This window comes from Miniopterus natalensis, chromosome 12 (assembly GCF_054644295.1).
Source record: "Miniopterus natalensis isolate mMinNat1 chromosome 12, mMinNat1.hap1, whole genome shotgun sequence".
Classification (NCBI taxonomy): domain Eukaryota; kingdom Metazoa; phylum Chordata; class Mammalia; order Chiroptera; family Miniopteridae; genus Miniopterus; species Miniopterus natalensis.
In genome coordinates, this window is record NC_142092.1 from 73,392,573 (window position 1) to 73,413,033 (window position 20,461).

General features: G+C 58.5%; 1 protein-coding gene across 1 annotated transcript; it reads right to left on the reverse strand.

The window, feature by feature from the left end:
• Positions 1-4,597: 4,597 nt before the first annotated feature.
• URM1 (ubiquitin related modifier 1) lies at positions 4,598-19,854 on the reverse strand. Its single transcript, XM_016221247.2, has 5 exons — positions 19,804-19,854; positions 15,468-15,538; positions 6,740-6,821; positions 5,373-5,421; positions 4,598-5,025 (listed from the first exon to the last, which is right to left on the reverse strand). Exons 1-5 carry the CDS (start codon positions 19,836-19,838, stop codon positions 4,957-4,959), a joined length of 306 nt encoding a protein of 101 aa, XP_016076733.2. The 5' UTR covers positions 19,839-19,854; the 3' UTR covers positions 4,598-4,956.
• Between the last annotated feature and the right edge of the window lie 607 nt (positions 19,855-20,461).

The window sequence follows — 20,461 nt, forward strand, 5'->3', positions numbered from 1 at the left end:
ACCCCAGCTTTATCTCAGACTTCCTCTGCCTCTCTCTGCCCCAGCAGCAGCCGAGCCAGATTTTCCTTTCCCAGAACCCACCGAGTTCCTTTTTCTTGTTAGCTTTGGAAGGGCTGTTCCCTCTGCCTGGAACAGTGCCAGAGCCAGCGCCCCCCACATTCACCTAACTCCCCACTGCCCAGGGTGCCCCCCCAGGTGACCTACCTCCCCTGTGCATCTCCCTTGGGGACAGCTGCTCCCTGCTGAGTCCCTCCCCAGCACACACACAGTAGGCATTCTATACCTATCTGTTCAGTGACTGGCAGCAGGACCCGCCTTGTCCCCTCAGTTTCCCTGGGGGTGAGAGGGAGGCGAATGAGCCCCTTTCTGCCCAGGACTGTGGGCTTTAGAGCCCTGGCATTCCCCAGAGGCTGGGGAGCCCTCCTCCTGGGGTGCAGCTGACCAACCAGCCAAGGGTTCTCTGGTCACGCAGAGACCACCCTGGCCAATGCACAGACCACCTTGGCCACCCAGCAGGGTTGTTCCTGCCAGGCCGGGGTGGGGCCGGGGGGTGTGGGGGGCTGTTCTGGAGTTTTGAGGATGCATTTATGTCAGTTCCCTCCGTACCTGGGGGGTAAAGGCTGGGGAGACTAGTGTGCAGGGCTCCCTCTCATCGAGTTTTACTCCCCAAAGCCACACTTCTTGGACTTCTGTAACAACTCCCAGAGGTTACGGGGTTCACTTTTAAGTCACCAATGGATAGTCCAGGACTGACTGGAGGGAGGGAGGGCACCACACCAGGCCCTGGGGGCACAAAGATCGGTAGGGCGCACTTCCTGAGTGAGCAGGGACACGCGGGTGGTGACAGTTCCTCGGGCGCACGTGGTGAGGCGGCCACAGGCTGCGAGGAAAGGGGGACTGTCGGGCAGGGGCGCTGGGCCCCGGAGCCCTGGGGTGGACCAGGGCAGGAGGTGTGGGAAGACGGCCACACCGCCCTCCCCTCCGGGCGTGAGGCCCGGAGAGCGAGGCTGAGCTGGGGAGGGCCGGGCGGCTCCGCCAGCAGCCGGGGAGCCTCTCCAGGAGATGGGGGCTCTCAGCTGGACAGAGCCTCTGCCCTCCTGGGGCGCCTGTGCTGGAAGAGGCCCCCACCCCTGCCAGAGCTCAGGTACCTGGGCGCCTGCAGGGCGCAGGAGGTGCCGTGGGAATCAGGCCCCGGTCCCTGCAGCCTGCAGCCTGCAGCCTGCAAGTGGGGGTGCGGTCCCTGGAGATGGCACCTGCAGCCCGGGGTCGGGGTGGGGGTGGGGGCGCGCGCATCCCTCCGACGCTTCAGCAGGGCCTTTTAAGGGGTGACCCGCTGACCTCCAGGCTGTTCCCCTCTCCCTCCAGCCAGAAGCCCCCGGGGCAGGGCTGAAGGCAGGAGCTCCGGAGGCCTGGCCGCGGTGCGGACCGGAGGCGGGGCTGCGCCCTGAGAGCCCGAGCCCCCGCCGCGGGGAGGCTCCGTCAAGGCCAGGAGCCCGCACCAGGTCCGCGGGGCGCAGGGCCGGACGCGGTGCGGGCGCGGGGGGCGGGGGCCACCGGCCGGCGGCGGGGGGCGGGGCGCTGCGTGTGGGGCGCGGGCGGGGCGGCGGCGAGGGGTCCGGCCGGGGCAGGGGGGCGCCCGGGGAGGGGCAGCTATGTCTTTAAGAGCTGCCCGGGCGCAGGTTGCAGCTGCCCGGCCGGCCCGAGAGACAGCGGAGATTCATTACCCGCCGACACAATGACCATTGACGGCCCCGTGGCGTTATTCAAATCCAGTACCAATTGCAGCCGAGCCCCTTTCTGCGCGCCGGCCCGTATTGTCGCGGGGCCCCCTAAAAGCCCGCCCCGGCCCCGAGCAGCCAGAGGCGCCGCCGGCCCAGCCCCGCGCCTCGCCGCCCGCGCCCCGGGCGGCAGGTGCCCCGGCGGCGCCCAGCGCTCGCGGCCGCGGGGGTGCTGAGTGCGGGGCCCGGCCCGGGCTCGGAGGCGCGCCGGCCTCGGCCCCGCTTTCCGGGGTCCCGGCGAGCCCGGGGAGCCCCGGCTGGGGGCGGGGAAGGGGGAGCCGGGGCTCCCCGGGCCTGGCGGAGGAGAGAGGTGCCCCCACCCGGGCGGCGCAGCCCCAACGGGCCCCTCCGGGACCCGGGCGCGAGGGGTCCCCGCCGGGGCCGCCTTACCGCTGGGCGCCCGCGCGGCGGGGACGGGCTCCGGGCCTCCCGGTCCTCCCGGCCGTGGCTCCCGCGGGGCCGGGGCCCTCAACTCAGGGGCTTCGCCGCTGATTGTCCAAACGCAATTCTTGTACGAGTCTGCGGCCAACCGAGAATTGTGGCTGGACATCTGTGGCTGAGCCCCGGGCGCGACGGGGGCGGGAGCCGCGGGACCCTCGCTCGGGGCGGCCGGCGGCACGCGGGTCCCCGCCGCCGGCCCCCCCTCCTCCGCGGGGCACCAGTCCCGGCCCGGGGCTCCGCGGGCCATCGCACGGTGTCCCCTTTTCCCAGTTCCGGCCGGAGCGAGGCTGGCTCGGGGCGGCGGGAACGCGGTCCCGGAGCCGCCGGGCCGCCGCGGGACCCGGAGCGAGACGCCGCAGGAGGTGCCCGCTGAGCCAGCTCGTCCCGCGCGGGCCTCGCCCGTCCCGCCAGCGCCCCGAGCAAAGGCCGAAGCCGACCCTCCGGAGGGACGGATGGCGGAGCCTCCGCGGGCGCCGCCGGGGCCGCAGGCGCGGGGAAGGACGGCTCCGGCCGGGCGCCCGCGGGCTTCGGAAGCCGAACTCGGACGCGCGAACCCTTTGAATTAAAGACAAATCTGCGGAGCGCGTGGGGCTTACTCGTTTATTTCCTTGGAGCGCGGTCAGGAGCCGCCTGGGGCGGCGGCGGTCGGGCACCGCCGGCGCGGAGGTCGGGTCACCTGACCCTCAGGCTCGGGGCTGGAAATGACCCGAGACGCCGGACGGTGGCTCGGCGGCGCCGCACCCGCGCTGCCGCGAGGACGTGGCCGCCCCGCCGCCCGGCACTCACTAGGGCGCAGCCGAGGAAGGGACGCCCGTATCTACCCCGCGCCCCAGCGCAGGTGAGAAAGGACCCTCCTGCCCAGGCCCCAGGACTTGGAATCCTGGGTGGGTCCACCGGCCACTGCAGCGGGGCTGGCGGCAGGGAGAGGTGTCCAGGCCACAGGGACCAGGGGCCCGGCTGCGCCTCGAGTCCCTTCTGTCCGCGGCCACGGAGACCTGACCTCGCACCTAGTGTGGGATGGTCGAACAGCCTCTCCAGGCAGCTCTCTGGACCCCAACACTTGCCTTAATTTGCACCCAGACCAACTCCTACCAACCACCCCCGCACGGCTGCCTCCACCCACAAGGTAGCAGAGGGCCTGGGCCTGCAGCGCTGGGAGGAGCTCCAGGGGGTGTGGGTCCCCATGCCTCCAGAATGACGGAGCACACGTCCCCCACACCCCAGCACACTGCTGGGCAACCAACCGCGGCTCATCCCCACAGAGTGAAAGTCCACCTTAAATTACTGACATTTGGTGAAAAGCAAGGTTTTGGGCAGGATGAAGTTAATGCCCCTAATTTTTAAAATTTATTATTGTTTTGAGGTCTCCCTCCAGCAAATAAAGCTTTTCTCCAGGTCATGGGAAGGAGGGGCTCAGCAGTCTTATCTATGCCACTCAACTCCCATTCTGGGTGCTGGGCTGCTGGCTGCAGCTGGTGGGACAAAGCCTGGCCTGGGACAGACGTGTGCGGAAGTGCTTCCTGGGACCCAGGCTGGCCAGCTCAGACTGGCTCTGCCGGCCCCTTCTCCAGGCAGCCCTGTCAGGTCACCCACCCAAGACAGGCTGGGGAGTCTGGGTTTCACCGCTGCCCCCAGTCCGGGTGAAGGGCAGCTCTGACAGCCCTGGGTGGAGGCAGAGGCTGGACCAGAGTGGCTGAGGGGATGTGGGTGCCCTGGTTTCTAAGGTTAAGGCTCCAGGCAGGGCTAGAGAACCGCCGCCTGTTATTTGCCCAGGGCCAGCTGTTGCAGGCACTGAGGCCTCAGGGCTTCAGGAAGGCATGGGGGGAGGGGAGAGCCACGCTGCCTACCAGGTGCTGCCTGCCCCCACCCTGCTGCTTGCAGGAGGTGGGAAGGGAGATGTCTACACTTGTGACGTCAGCATCAGCCCCAATTTCAGACCCTATGGTCATTCAGTTGCTGATGAGGAAACTGAGGCACGCTGACCCTCCCAGGCCTCTATCTGCCAGTCCAAGGCTAAGCCTCCTCCCTCCTCTCCAGAATGGGAGGCAGGCAGCCTTTTGCTGGGGGAGGGTCTCAGGAGCCCATCTGGTGGCCTGTGGGGGGGAAGGCCAGCCAGGGTCAAGGGCTGGGGATGGGGGGAGCAGGAGGAGGGGTGTGGTTGGAAGAGCAGCTGCTGGGTGGGGGGGAGGGGGTCTGCTCTGAATAGGGGACCCCAGCTGGGGTTCCATAATGATATCAGTGGGGGACAGGCAGAGCTCTCTGCTATCCAGATGGGGAAACTGAGGCGGGAGTCCTCCAGTGTTTGGGAAGGGAGGGACTACCCAGCAGCTGTTAGGACCACTCATCTTCCCCATGAAAACACTGACCTGGAGCCCGAGCACCTCATCAGCGGTCATTCAATGTTCAAACTGAGACACAGGAGTGGAAGGCAGCTGGGTCACCTGGCCCCTGAGCCCCCCTCTACTCTGGACAAACCAGAGGGGAACCCTCCCCCACCCCAGCTGCCAGGAGAGGGTGTTGGGCTCTGGTGCCTGCCCGCCTGCCTCCCCTGCTCACGTGCCTGCAAGAGGCTCATTTTAGCACCTGGCCTCCTTTCCCTGCCTGGAGGGAGCTCAGGGAACAGAGCAGGGAAGAGAGCAGCCGAGGGGGACAGGGAGATCTGGACGCAGGGCCCAGGGGGGTGTCTGATCGTTCTCTTCTCCCCACCCCAAAGGGGTCCAGGCACAGAGAGGGGTCCTCAGCCACCGTGCAGCGTGGAGATGAAGAGGACGCTGTCCTGGTCCTGAAGCTGGTAGTCCAGCTCACCCTGGGCCAGGAGAGAAAGGAGGAATCATCAGGCCACTTTCCCAGTTTCTCCCCAGGTGCTGGGAGGGCAGGGGAGGAGGGGTGCACCTGGCTGCTTTGGGAGAGAAAGATAAAATCTACCAGAAAAACAGGTACCCTGTACATTAACTAGCAAATGTCCAGGACGGAGGGCAGCTCACCACTCCCTCTGCTTCCCCTCGGGTGGGAGACTGAGCAGCCCGTTTGGAGACTGGAGGGGGAAAGGATTCTTCACAAACTGAAAGGCCCAAGGCTTTCCTGCTACAGTGGTGAGGGGAGGGGCTGGCAAGGTGTCCTGAGGCTGGGAGGGGGGTGTCCCCAGGTACTGACCAGCAGCTCCCAGTCGGCCTCGTTGATCAGCACCAGAATCCCCGGCCGCCTGTGGAAAAGACGGTGTGAGCAGCAGGGAGGGGAGCGCAGAGGCGGTCAGCAGTGAGGGCAGAGGCAGCGGGAGAGGGGTGGGGGCTTTCCTCCAGGGGCCCGGGTTACAGGTCTCCCAGGAAGAAGAGGTGAAAGTCTGACTCTAAAGGAAACACAGTCAGAGGGTCATGGCCTTGGGGCCACGTGGAAATCCCAGCCCCACCTCCTGGACCTCAGGCAGGTCGTTCTGTTTCTCGGTGTCAGTTTCCTCAGCTGAACATGGGGCAGGTTACGGCGCCTTCCCCACGAGGCCTGTGCAAGGATGAGCTGGCATGATGGGTGCTTGCCTGCCAGTCTGTGGTATATCTCAGCTCTTCCAAAGCAGGGAAGGCCGATCGTGGCTCCAGCACCCGAAGCCCAAGGGCAGCCCTGCCTGGTGTGAGGCAGGGTAGGTGACGTTGGGACAGGCACCTCAGCCTGGCTCCTGATGGCAGTGGCCCAAGGAGCACTGCTGTCCTTGGCAGTGGCCTCCGTGACTGCCGGAGCATGGCTCGAACCAAGGGCGGATGGCAGCCTTAGCACCCAGGGCCTGCTGGTGGCCTCTGCTTCAGGGCCAGTGACCGATCCCACAGAGACCTGCCCGCCACCTTTACCCCTTAGGCTGCCTGTTTTAGAAGGGCCTTCTTGGCACTTGGGACCTGGCTCCTTGCCTAGGAGGCTGGGCTGGGCCTGGGGAAGATACAGCAGCTGTGGGCTGAGGTAGGGGTGCCTCCAGCGAGCACGGTGACTCCTCAGAATCCCAGACCTCTGCTGTCCGACACAGCATCGGTTAGCCATGTTTATATTTAAATTACCATGAAATAAAACTGAATATTTAGTCTTCAGCCACACCAGCCACACTTCCAGGGCTAAACGCGTTTGTGCCCAGCAGCTACCACACTGGACAGCAGATACAGAACATGCCCATCATCACGGAAAGTTCCAGAGGTCAAGGAATGACAGGGACCCGGGCAGCTTCTTTTCCTTGATTCTTTGGACAGAGAGAGTAGCTGAGGCCCAGAGAAGTGAAGCAATTTGCCTGAGGTTCCACAGTGAGTCTGTGGCAACCTGAAGGAGGAATCCATGTTTCTGGAGAAAGTTATGTCTCCTGACCTGGGCATTTGAAAAATCCCGAACAACCCAGTGTGGTAACAAGGAAACTGAAAGCTCTTTTCCCAGACGGTCCGGGGTGATAAAGGAGGCAACAGGACATGGAGAGGCTGTGGCTGAACGCAGAGCCAGGGGCTCCGACCTTTCCTCTGCCCGCCCCCCTTGGGGAAGGGAAGAAAGGGACTCACACGCTATCTCCCTGGATGAACAGCTCTGGCCGCTCTTTTAGCAAATTCTTCTTGATCCAGACAAGGAGGTTCCGGATGTCCCCTGGAGAGGGAGGCACAGAGCAAACTACTGTCAACTCCAAGCTATTCCTATGCCCAGAGCCCTGCCTGCACCTGAGAGGAGTGGACACGGGGTTCGGCTCGGAGGGCCTCTTTTAGCCAGGCTGTCCTGCCCCTGAACCAGGGGATTCCCAAGGTGGGGAGGTGGGTTAGTGGGGCAGGGGCCTGCCAGGGAGGTCTGCAGGGAAAGTATCACCTAGCACTACCCAAGGCTTGACGAGGCCATGGGGATGCAAGGCAGGAGCTGTCACACTGCAGGGGTTGGGAGAAAGACCCCCATCCTGAGTCCTGACACTGCTGCACACAGGCTCCTGAGGGGGCCCTGGAGAGCCCGCCACCTCTCCCCACCCCTCCCTCCAGCCGGTCCCAGAGGGGAGGACCTGCTCGGCTCTGGAGGGTCTGCATATATTTCCCTTTGTGAAGGAGAGAAACAATCACTGAGCTGATACCATCAGTTAATTTCCTCCAGCGGAGGGAGGGAAGGATCCTTCACTGGCTGACAAATCACTGCAAGACCCCCCCCTCATAGAGCCCTCCCCACCTGGGGCTGTGGGCAGGCACTCTGAGGAGGCAGGAGGTTCAGGGTCGAAGGGACTCTGTTGCTTTCCTGGACACTGACGTCTGCTGCTTTGTGGTTGTGGGACAGCCACCTAGTCTGCACATCACACAGAGGCTCAGGGCCACTGTCCCCAGGGTTGCCTCTCCTTTCCTAGGAGCAGGGTCCCAGGCCCGCACACTGACACCTGTAAAGCCCTCGAATGCTGTGGCTCTCAACTACCCACTGCTCACAGAGTGTCTCCGGAGGTGGCGGAGCTCCTTCCCTCCCTGAGACAACTGAGGACTGAAGGCCCCGGGAGAAGACAAGCGTCTAAGAAGCCAGCAGAGGGCTTGGGGCCTCTAAGTCAGTGTTTCAAGCTAAGCTGGAGAGGGGCCCAGCCAGTGCCTCGGATTCTACACTTAGAGTCAGAGTTCTGGCAGTCAGTGAGGGAAAGGCTGCCTGGGCAAGGAGAGAACTGGCTCTTCCCGCTCTAGGCCCAGCAGCGTGTGTCTCTCTCTCTCTCTCTCTCTCTCTCTCTGTCACACACACACACACACACACACACACACACACACACACACACACGCAGGACCAGCTGTGGAAAGGGCTGCAAGACACTCTCAGCGGCCTGCATACTTCCCTCCCAGAAAGCAGGCAGACAGGCTGCACCCTAGACAGACAAGCTCACTTTGCTCCGGGCAAACCTCCCTGGATCGAACACCAGAAGAGCATGGGCCATGGGCAGTGTCCACGGACTGAGACCACTTTCCAATGTTAATTCTACTTTTAAACAAAGCAGACTGGAGTCCTTGTGGTCCCCGGAGTGGGCAGGGGACCAGAGTGCTGCCTCCAACTAGCTGCAGTCCATTCGGACTCCTGGCTGTGTCTCTCCCGAGGCTGGGACTCCAGAGGTCTCCCCTTGGCCTCCATCTTGGCACTGTCTGGTGGGCTGCCAGCCCATTCGTCTTGTGGCCGCTCGATAGAGCCGCAGAGCCTGACACATCCATCAGCTGGCCTGGCGGGCAGGGCTCCGCCTGTGTGCAGAGGCACCAAGAGGGACAGGAGTGCCTGGCCTGAGGACCACCAGCTGTACCTCCAGGACCCTGGCCACCCTGCCCAGAACCAGACCCAGCTATGTGAAAGGAGGGGCTTCCACTTCACTCTGGACAGGCTGGGGGCGGGGGGTAGTGGTCATGTCAGGGTCATCAGAGTGATGGCACCATCGTGGATCCCAGAGGGGTGGGCGGGGTGAGTCTGCGGCCGGTGCCGGCTCATTTATCATGATGCTCCTCTGTGCTGAGGTCACCCCCTCCCCTCCTCGGCACCCCAGGCCTGCCCACATTCTTGATAACCTGTTACCATGGTGAGGCCACCACACTGCCATCCTCATTGTTCCCCACGCCTGGATTTGGGGGTGGGGAGAGATGGGACTCATGGCAGGCTGCAAGGGCCACTAGGCCCGGCCCCAAACACCCCCCAGGGACATAGCACTGGGCTTGCTGAGGCCCAGACAGTATGCAAATGGCCTCCAGGCCAGATGGTCGGCTCCCAAAGGCACCCAGGGGAGGGTAGGAGGGAGGTGAAGCAGAGTCAGGGCTGGGGCTTGAGGATAGCTCTGGGGAACCTCACTTTCACCTTCCCATGTCCTCCTGCCTTCCCCCGTGACAGGGTGGTTTTCCTCCTGGGGCCCCACACAATCACTCACCAGGTAAATATTTACTGAGTGACTACTATGTGCCAGGTCCTAGGGAGCCAGCGGTGAGCAAGGTGGACACAGAGCCTACCCTCATGGAGCTGACAGGCCGGGGGGAAACCAGGCACTACTTACTTAATTAGCAGTGCTAAGCGCTATCCCCTCTGTGCAGGATCAGGAAAAGCCTTTCTGAGGATCTCAGCACTGAAGCCGAGGCCTGGAGGATGAGTCAGGTAGGACGGTAGCGTCCCAGGCAGGAGGAGGAACACGGGGAGACCCAAGGCAGGAGGGAATCGTAGGTTCAAGGTAACGGAACAGAGCAGGCAAGACAACTGGCATGAGCAGTAGCCAGGGGCCAGGTCCCACGGGGCACACGAGGGCTTGAGAAGGGGCCTGTTCTGGAGGAGAGCTCTGCCTCCCCGTGAACCCCAGGAGCATTAACCAAATCTGTGCTCCAGGGCGCAGAACCCACCCAGCCTGGGGCGGTGCTCCGTTTCTTTTGAAACCTGGATCAAGATCCAGCTCAGATGGACGGCGTCACCAGTGGTGGGGTGTGTTCTGAGGACCCAGCACTGGCCGCAGCACACGGCAGGACCTCACACACAGCCCTCGGCTCCATCACTTCCTAGCTATGTGACCGTGGGTAAGGGTCCCTGAGCCTCAGCTTCCTTCTTTGCAGAATGGGAAGGGTGAGGATGTCTCATGGGGCTCCTGTGAGGACCGAGTAAGATAATTCCTATCAAGCTCCCGGCACTGTGCCCAGCACATCGATGCTGTAATTCTATGATTCAGAAGAACCTGTACCTTCTGCCCTCCTCTCTTGATGCCCTGAGCTTCTTCTACCTCTGCCTGGGGGGCCTAGCACCCTGGGGATACACTCAGACTGCTCTGGATAGTGGGGTACAGTCAGTCAACCATTAATCAGACGGCGCTGGGACTGGCTGGGGGGTTTTGTGGGATTCACTACCTTTTTTTTTTTTAACCCTCATCCGAGAATATGCTTTTTTTTTTTTTCCCCCCAAGAATATGCTTTTATTGATTTTAGAGCAAGAGGAAGGGGGGAGAGAGAGAAACATCAATGTGAAAGAGAAACATTGATCAGTTGCCTCCCATACATGCCCCAACTGGGAATTGAACCCGCAACCTAGGTATATGCCCTGATCAGGAATCGAACCCGCAACCTTTTGGTGTATGGACGATGCTCCAACCAACCAACCAACCAACCAACCAACCAACCAACCAACCACATGGCCAGGGTAGATTCACTGCCTTTCCATCAGGAGCTGGAGAGGGTTTGGGAGAGTGGTGGCAGGGCCCCAGACACTGGCGGTCTCCCCATTTCAGATGTTCAGCCCCCTACGATGCTGCCAGGACAACCCAGCTGGAAGGAGCAGCATCCGAGGCCGTGGGTGCTGGAGGCCAGACTGCCTCCGGGCACGCAGCCCCCGAGGACGGGGAGGAGCACCCTAAGATGAGGGTTACCGTGCAGGAAGCCGCAGGACCTGGCCTGCCCACCTGGGGAAGGGCAAGTGATGGGAGCTGCTCGCTGCTCTGGGCGGAGTGGTTAAGGGTTTGTCTCTGGAGATGGGAACTGTGAGCTAAAGGCCGTGGATGGGAAGTCACTTCACCTCTCTAAGCCTCAATGTCATCCTCTGACAAATGGAGATGACAATCCAACCACCAAAGAGCTGCTGTGAGGATCCAGGCATAATGCTAGCAGAGGGCCCAACACAGCATCAGACACACAAGACAAATACACATTTATTTGCCCGGTGACTTAGAGCTCTCATCCTCTGTGCCGCAGAATCTCCTGAAAGCTGCTGGCCACAGCAGGCGTGCCCCTTAGAGGGCACCTAAAAAGGCTTCCACCAGAATCCTCACCCTGGAGGACTTGTCCCCATCTGGGAACACCAGCCACCCACTATGGCAGGGCCCCCAACAGTGTCTATCCTCGATTCTCAGGCTGGAAGAACACAATCTCAAGGTCTTATCAGATATTGAATCCCGGCTGCAACAGACCCTCATCCAGCCTCTCTGAACACTCCAGGGAGAGCTTATTTCCCAACCAGAAATCTATCTTCCTGTCACTCCCACTGAGCCCGGATGGCCCATGGGGAGGGGACCACGCCGACACATGTCCCCTCATCGCCATTCCTGCCATGCAGATCTGGGAGGGATAGGGCCCGGGTCCCCCAAGATTTCTCTTCCATAGGTTAAACCACTCTGGTCCCCACCAAATCTACTAGGCTCCAAGACAAGGCTCTTCTGGGAGCCCAACCCAGGCCTTAGCTGAAAAGGGACAAGAAAGAGCTGGGATGCGGGAAATAAAAGAGAAGAGAGGGCAGAGGGAACATCAGAGGGGCCATTTACAAGTGAATGGGATAAGAAAGGAGCAGTTTGTGGGCTACACTGGCCTCAGAAGGAGGTTTACAGATGTGCGAAGGGACGCTCCTCATTGTTTAATTAAGCAGAAAGTGGATCTTTTCAAAAGCAATTTTGCACAGGGACCGGGAGGGGTGGGGATGGAGAGGATGGCGGTGGGGAGGGGATTGATGGGGAGGGGATCTGCAAACAGGCCGGAGAGCAAAGAAAGGAACAGCTGGCCCCAGAGAGGCTGTGAAATGCATAACAAGCAGTTTAAAGCTCCTGAGCTCCCTCCAGCTCCTGCCCTCCCGCGTCAGCCACCCTTTAGTACAAGGGCAGGGCAGAGGAAGAGGGACAGGGAGAGGTGAGGCAGACGCTTCTCCTCCTGGGGCAAGGGCAGGTAATGCCCATGCTGGGGCAGTCTGTCCACCGATGGTATTGGTTTGCTCCAGGCCACTGACAACCATGCATGGGCTGGAAGCCTTGAGGTGAAGGGATCCTTGAAGTATAAAAGCCAGCCCCCAGGGGCCACAATGCCCAGAGCTAGTGGGTACCCACCAATCCCAGCCAACCAAGGAGGAGACCTGTTCCATGGAAATGGCTATTAAGATGTTCCCCTACAAGCACAACTTCTCCCTGGACCACCGTGCCCTGCTTCCCAGAATCATATACTTGATCTGAAAGCAACATTTTCAAGCTGCAGATGTCAAATAGATAACCAAGTCAATGAAGGTGAAATCTAGCCCACCCTCCCATTTTACAGATGGTAAAACAGAGGCTCACAGGAAGAAGGGACTTGCTACTGTGCAATGCCAGGACTCCTCTCTTCAGTCCCACCCACTCTGGCCTTGCCCACACTGTTCTCCCAAACTGGACAGGTTGGAAGTTACCCCTGGCCCAAGACCCAGGGCTCTGGAGTTCCCTTGTTTGTGAGACTTGTCACAATCCATAATCTTATGGCTGCTCTTTTCTCTGCTGGAGTCTCCAGGACCTACCTGGCCAAGTGGCAGCCCCTGGGCCGGGAAGGCTGCCAGACGACAGATCTGGGCATGGTCCTCGGGAAAGAGTAAGGCTCTCCCAGTGGTAACTGTTGGGCTCCCAAGTGTCAGGGTAAGGCCTGGTAGCTGCCAACCAGCTCTGTGGCTGCAACGTGACCCAGGCCTCTGGGCAAAGCAGGGCAAAAATGGGAACCAGAGGCAGAGTCGCAGCAAAGGGCCCAAAGACTGGGTAAAGGGGCCGTTTCAGCTTCTCTCCCCTGCTTCCTTTCCTTTCATCCCAGAGAGGGGAGGCTAGGCCCCCACCTGCCCTGAAAGCAGCAGATGGAGGATGTGGGATCACAGACCTGGTTAGCCCACCCTCCCTACCTGAGGAACTCTGAACAGGTCTCTCCCTTCTCTCTTGGTTTCCTTGATGACAGATAATATCTACGGGGCTCATTATCAAGTCAAAATACGTAACTGTTGAAAGCATGAATATAAATGAGTGAAAGTGTAAAAACTGGAAAGCACACTGCATGTGCGAGATGCTACGTGGTTCAGGGATAAATGGCGATGGGTTAGTGGTACCATGCAAGGACTCAGAGACCCCGAAATCCAGTTCTAAATCCCAGCTCTGCCATTTAAATACCTGTATGACTTGGAGTAAGACCCTTGACACCTGAGTTTGGGTTTCTACTTTTTTAAAATGGAATAATGATATGCCCTGGCTGGTATGGCTCAGTTGGTTGGGTGTCTGGTATATTGAAAGGTTGCCGGTTCGATTCCTGGTCAGGGCACATGCCCAGTTTGTGGGCTGGATCGCTGGTAGGGGGCATGCAGGAGGCAGCCGATTGATGTTTCATTCTCACATCAATATCTCTCGCTCTCCCTCTCCCTTCCTCTCTAAAAATCAATAAAAAATCTTTAGGAATCTGTGACAATTATTTGCACAACTAGTTGGGGCTTTGCCTACCATGCCAAACTCAGCCTGTGCCCTATAACACTGAACTTCTCTCAGTTCCTTGTCCACCCTGCGGCTTTTCACTGGGGGGAAGGGGGGGTCTCCACAAGTGCTATGGGCTTTGCCTGGAGCAAGCCCCAGACACTCTGCTGCCCCTCCCATCTACTGGGCTGGCCCCTTTCCATCCCCCAGGACTCAGGCTCCAGGCCTCCTCTAAAGAGTCTTCCCTAACCACCTATCATCTCCTCCAGCACCCTCTTGTTCTCATGCCAGTGACGACCACCTGTACAGTTACATACATATGTATACATGTGTGTATTTACTTATCGATTACCTGGCTCCACTTCCATTACACTATGAGCTCCATTGGGGCAAGAACCACATCTGTTTCACTAGCACCCAATACCCAGCAACTAGTACTGTGCCTGCACACAGGAGGCACTCAAAAAACATGTGCCAGCTATAGGAAAAAATAAAGTACTGACTCCCATAGCTGGCATTTACTGAGCACTCGGTCAATGAATGAATGAAAAACGTAGGAACGATTAAACTTAGGGGCATTTGTGCCATGCAAATGCACGGGAAATAAATCATAACTTGTGATATTTTAATCACTTCCCAGCCAGGTCTTCAAGGCTGGACCTCTGAAGCTCCTTCTGAGGGCCCCTTGTTCCCCCCCAAAGTCTGCACAGCCATCTGTCAAACTAAGAATCAGTCACCTCATCACCCAGCTCTCCCCCCACCAAGGACACACAATCCCACAATCCTGACATTTCACCCCAGCCTCATGCCCACCACCAGCTGAAGGGGGGCTGTGTCCTGTTCCTTGGTGAGTGTCTCCAGCCTCTGAATGTGGCACACAGATCTGCCCTGTGCCACTGTTCCCTGAACCGAAGGAGGACCAGAGACTGCCCCAGCAGCCAGAAAGTCTGGGCAATAACTGTCTGACCCCTGGCAGGTGCCTGTCCAGTCCCAGAAGGATCCTGTCGGACCTCACTGGCCATTCTCTCCTGCCCGCCTCCGGGATCCTCACTCCCCTGCCTCCTCATGACTGACTCCCTCTTCTCCCCTAAAGCCCTAGGGGAGGTGGGCCCTCGTTCTGGTCCAAGGGTCCTGAGCAGTTTTCTCTGGCCAGGACCCCCTGCAGGAACCTCACAGCTGTGACGCCAGCCCCTGCCTCTACGCTACACTGATGTTTACCCAGCTGGACCTCTTCAACCCCCCCCCAAACCCCCCCGTTTGAAGGCAGGGACTGGCTCTCATTCTCGGCTGTCTCCCTGTGCCTGGTACATGGCCTGCCACACAGGAAGCGCTCAGTATATGTTTGTGAGAGAAAGATGAACAAGTATTTAAATGGACAAGTGATAAAAGCCCATTGTCTCCCTCGTCAATCTCCCTCCTCCCACCTCCTTTTTGGCTGGGTGTTTTCATCTCATCTAAATCCTCTTATCGTAATTCGAGCCCATCCGCATTGCTCCCTTCTCCCCGAAGGTTAACACCTTCATGAGAACATCTCTGCTGCCATGTAACAACAAAAGAGATACCCCTCTAGCCCTGGCTGGGTAGGTCAGTTGGTTAGAGCGTCATTCCGATACGCCAAGGTTGAGGGTTCAATCCCCAGTCAGGGCACACACAAGAAGCAACCAATGAATGCGTAAGCGGAACATCAAATTGATGTTTCTCTCTCTCCCTTCCTTTCTCTAAAACCAATAAATGAAAATATTTAAAAAACTAAATTAATAGAGATGCTCCTGTTATCAACCCTGAGAGATAGGGATCACCATGCCCACTTCACAGATAAGAACACTAAAAGCTAAGGGAGGTGAGGTCACTGGCCTAAGGTCCTAAGGGGACTCACACCTAGTCTGTCTGAATACAGAACCTGCATTCACAAAGACAAAAGTACTACACCACCACCCTCCTGCAATGCTGGCAGGTCTCAGAGAGGATGCGGGGAGGGTGCTCTGGTGATCTCTGTTCCTCCCTCCCTCCCTCTGGCCAGGAAATCTGACCCATTCCCACTTGAACGGGGTTCAGTGACCCCTGCAGACTCCTGCCCAGTGTACCCGAGAGGGGCTCAGACAGCCCATACTCACAGGGCTCCTCCCGTCCAGGCAAGGTGACCTGATGCTTCTTCACACCATCAAACAGGAGCTCCGCGCCACCTCTGCAAAGGAGGGCCAGAGAAAGACAGCCAGGTAAGCTCCTGCAAGTACCTTGCTGAGACTGAAAACTGAGGGGGCAGGCACGAGAAGGCCAAGAGATGCAGAGGTCCAAGGTTCAGGAACTCCTTGGGTACCAGTGACTGATTCTCAAATGTGGCTTTCTGATGTGGTCAAGTAGGATGTAAATCATTTTGACCAATAATTGAGTAACCAAATTTGCAGACTGTTTTTACTCCTCTGCTTTCTTTTCTTTTTTAAAAATATATCTTTATTGATTTCAGAGAGAGGAAAGGAAAGGGAGAGAGATAGAAACATCAATGACAAGAGAGTCATTGATCCTCCTGAGCCTCCTGCACGCCTCCAACTGGGGATTGAGCTTGCAACCCAGGCATGTGCCTGGACTGGGAATTGAACCCTGATCGCCTGGATCCTAGGTCAATGCTCAACTGCTGAGGCACGCCCGGCTGGACACTCCTCTGCTTTCTTGAGGCAGCTCAGCATCCAGGTTCAGGTTTGATGCTGTCAGCCTCGGGATGGAGACCAGCCTCCACCTCTGCCTGACACCCAGACCTCGGGCATGTGACTCCATGCTCTCAAGCCTTAGTCTTTCCATCTACAAAGTGCTGAGAAGCCACCATGAGTCACAATGGACTCTGTATGTGTTGAGGGGTTTCCTCTGGCCAGGTGAGGGTTTGGAATGTCCCAGCTGTGCCAACTACTGCTGGCCTGGTGGGGACACCACAGTGCTGGAGGGTAAGAGATCCCACCAGGTTTAGTGATTTACAAGACCATTCTTCATCTCATTTCATCCTCAGGAAGTAGGGGGAAGGCAGGTATCATTAACTCCACCTGAGGGGGAAGCAGAGGACTGAAGAGGTTGAACCATTTGTCTAAGGTCACAGAGGCAGTAGCTGAATGAGGCTTTGAATTCTAACTGGTTTCTGCTTATCCCCAGCAGACTTAGAGGGAAAAACCAAGACTCCCCAAAGGTCAGAAAGCCCCTTAAGAGCAGAGTTTGGTTCACTTGTGTGCCAGCACCCGGACAAGGGAAGACTGGCTCAGCAGAGATGCTTGGAGACAAGTCCAGGGGCCAGAGCTTATGATGCTGACACCAGGGCTCTTTCAGGGCCCTGCACTGCCTCTCCCTCTGGGTCTCCTGACTCCATCGTAGACTTCATGTGGATCTTAACTGAGAAGGCCTCAACAGACCTTTGACGGATGCGAGGCCTCCTACCCCACCACCCTTTCCCAATCTCAGAGAACAGAGATGTCCTGAGACATCCCACAGGGAGGCAAAGGCAAGGCAAGCATTGTCATGGGGAAAACATGGGGCGACTGTCATCCAAACAAGGTCACGCTTTGTTGATGCAGAAATGTGGAGGGGGAGAGGGGGCCCATCTGTGGCCTCGCGCGGGGCCATGTCAGCTGCGAGCCTGCACAGAGCCTCCATTTATCCCCTTCCAAGAGCCCCGTTCTCTCCTGGGTGGGGGGTTGGCACATGCAGCAGCTGGGGTGGGGGAGGGCCACAGGCAAGGGGCTCAGGAATTGGGGGTCAGAGAAAACGGGTGGGAGCAGGAGGCACTGGAGCCCAGGCGAACAACCAAGAACAGCCAAACCTGGTGGTGCCAGGCTCAGGGGCTGAGGCTGCTTGTCCCTTTACAAACGGATGAAGGGAGGACCAGAGAGTGACCTGTCACCACTGGGCTCAGTAGCTCACCAAAAGAGGGGTTTCTGCTGTCAGCACATCTAGAGGGGAGTAAGGCGTATGTCCGGCCTCTGGAGTGATGCAGAGAGGCAAGCAAGAGACATATTTTGGCCCCAGAAGAGAACCAAAGCCAGACTCCTTTATGTCTGACAGAGCTGGCTCTTCAGAGTCAATTAAGGAATTACATCTTAAGACACCTCACCTTCACTCCACTCCCCAATTATTGGTAGGAGTGTTTCTTGGTACAAGTGACTGGTATAGACATTCCCAAAATTGCCTTCACTTTTTCTAGTTTATCATCTTGTATCTTATATGTTTTTTACTTTTGTTTATTTGCCCTCTACTGTTGGAAAGCAAGCTGCCTAATACAAGGTCTGATACACACACAGTAGGCACTCAACGTGCCGTGAGTGAAAATGCCCATTTCTCCCACTTCTCTAAATTCAGTGGCATTTCCTCCTTTTGCCAGTATCTCCCAGGCTCAAGGAGAAGGAGGGACCCACACATCTGCACTGCAGGAATAAAACACACCTGTACTGCATACTCTGAATCCTGTGTGACCTGGGAAAATGCTCTGCTAAAGAGAATTCAGGAGGCAAGACAAAGGATGGCAGGACTGGTCACTGACAAGAGTGAGAAAGGTGCAAGTGGTCTTTTGGAGAGTCTATCAGAGCTGGCGGGGCTGAGAGGACGTCACTCAGGGGGAAGAGGCCAAGTCCTCACCCAGACTCTTCAAGGATCAGGGTGGCGCTCGGGGACAAAAGGAGAGGATGGGCAAGGCAGCTTCTTTGCAGATGTGTTCAGGTTCAGAGTGAAGGGTGAAGGGAGTCTGCTGAGAGATGTAGGAAAGAAAGGCCAGGGAGAAAAACATGCATGGAGACAAGAACAGAGAGAGACGGTATGTGGGTTTGGCATGCACATTGGGCATTCTTGCTTTCCTGAGAAGCTGTGATCCTCATGGGACACTGTGGTGGTGGATGGAGGGAGGTGTTAGGTGGGTAAATGGATGGAGAAATGTTGTCCTGCCTTGCTGGGACTCACTGTTGCTCTTGAGGGTAAGGAAGGCTGAGGCTAGAGATGGTCAGGCCAGAAAAAGGGTCATTAAGCTCGTCTGTAAGCTCTGCAGGGCAAGGACCATTACCTTCCTCACATGAATTCCCTACTGCTGGCAGACAGAAGACATTTCTGATGAACAAATATCGTGTCTGACTCAGTGAGACTGAAGGGTTAAGCTGGCTGTAGATAAACCTTAACACTGGTGGTCTGCCGGGTTTCCGTGTTCAGCTCTGCTGTGGCCTATCAAAGCCGTAGGGACCCTCCTAGAACCTCCAGGCTACGGGGGCCATGGCTGGGCAAAGGGTCAGTGAAGCAAAACAGTCAGGAATCCAAACCAGTGTGGTTCTCATTAGACCCAAGGGGCTAGACGATGTCATCAACCAAAACGCACTTAACATTCATGAGACTGCCTCCTTCTAAGGGGCAGAAACGCTGCACACTGGCGAACATGGACAGAGTTCTATTTATCTTTGTATCCTCAGTGTCTGGCTCACTGCCTGGCACATGGTAGGCACTCAGTAAATGACTAGTGAGTAAACTACCCAAAGAAAGGAGAGCATGAAGGAAGCTGGGGGCGTCCAATGTAAGGGAAGGCATTTAGGGACAGAGGTTTTGGATTCCCATTCCAGATGTCTCCTTTCACATACGCCTTGGCTTGTTGATCTTCACACACACACACACACACACACACAGACTCAGCTTCCACAGGACTCTGGGAATTACACCACCCATCTCTTAGGGTCTCAGTTTCTTTTCCTGCTAAGCTCTGGCCGTTTCTCTCAGCTCTGAAATCATATGTAGGGGACAGAAAACAGGGGCTCGAGGAGCCCTCCTCCCCAGTCTGTGTTTCTCCGGGGGCTGGTTCGTGCGCTCCAGTCCCTGCACTTTCGGCTGGGCGCACCGCACTGTCAGGGCCCGCCGCCTCCACTGTGCTGTCTCATCCCCGAGCCTCCACCTGGGCTGCGAAGGCACTCAGCGGATTCACTGAACGTCCCGACAAGGGGCTCAGTCAGGTTCTGCTGAACACCCCCAAATCTTGCGAAAGAGAAGAAAGGAGTCCCGTCTTGGCCACACATCGCACGAGAATCAAGGCTTCAAGAACCGCGTGCGTGGACTGGCTGCCAGAAGGAAAGCGTGCCGGGGTGAAGGGCGGTCCTTCTCGCTTCTAGGAGGCCAGGCCCCAGACACGCGGGCCTGGGCCTGGGCCTGGTCCAAAACGGGGCAGGCGAGGAAGCGGGGGAGGCCGCCTGCTAACCACCACGCCCTCGGAGTCCCGCGGGGCGCCGGGCACCGAGGAGTGTGCCGACGCCTCTCTCCGCGGACTTACGGGCCCCTCGCCAAAGGAGACCGAGCCCCTCAGACCCTCCGAGGCGGATGGCGTCGCCCAAAGAAGGGCGCCGGGGACCTCGGAGAGTCGGCGGTGAGAGGCCCCGAGGCAGGGGGAGAGGAGTTCCGGACCCGACGACGTCCATCCTTCCCCACGGCGCCCCCGACTCTGGGACTCACCCGAACTCCACCTCCACTGACAAGGGTGCTGCCATGTTGAGGAAGCCGAGGTCGCGGGAAACTCCTTTCAACTTCCGGCGCTCCCGTCCCACTTCCGGTCACCGCGGGAGGAAGAGGCGGTGCCCAGGGAGCCGTCCTCCTCAGCTATTGGAGAAAGGCCCGGAGTGGACGGAGAAGGGAAGGTCGCGGGCGCTGGGGGCGGGGCTTGCCCGTGTGGGGGCGGGGCTTGTCCTGCAGGGGCGGGGCTTGTCCTGCAGGGGCGGGGCTCAGGCCGCCGGGCGGGGGGCGGGCCCGCGGCTGCCCCGCCCCGAGGCTGAGCCCCGCTGCTGCCGATCCTGGGGTTAGTTGCACAGCTCTGCAGGCCGCACACCCACTCTCCTGGATAAGTGACCCCCCAAATCTTTATTCCCAGCCCAGCCATCTCCCTCCTGAGCTATCCACTCGCTATCCAACCACCTCTTTCGTTGTCCAGTTGGGTTTAACTCGTTTTTTTTTCTTTTAATCCCCATCTGCAGGTATTTTTTTCATTGCTTTTTTAGAGACAGTGGGAGGGAGAGGGGAAGAGAGAGACACACATTGACTGGATGCCTCCCGCACACCCCCCGACCGGGGCAGGGAGCGAACCTGCAACCCAGGTACAGGCCCTTGACCGGGAATC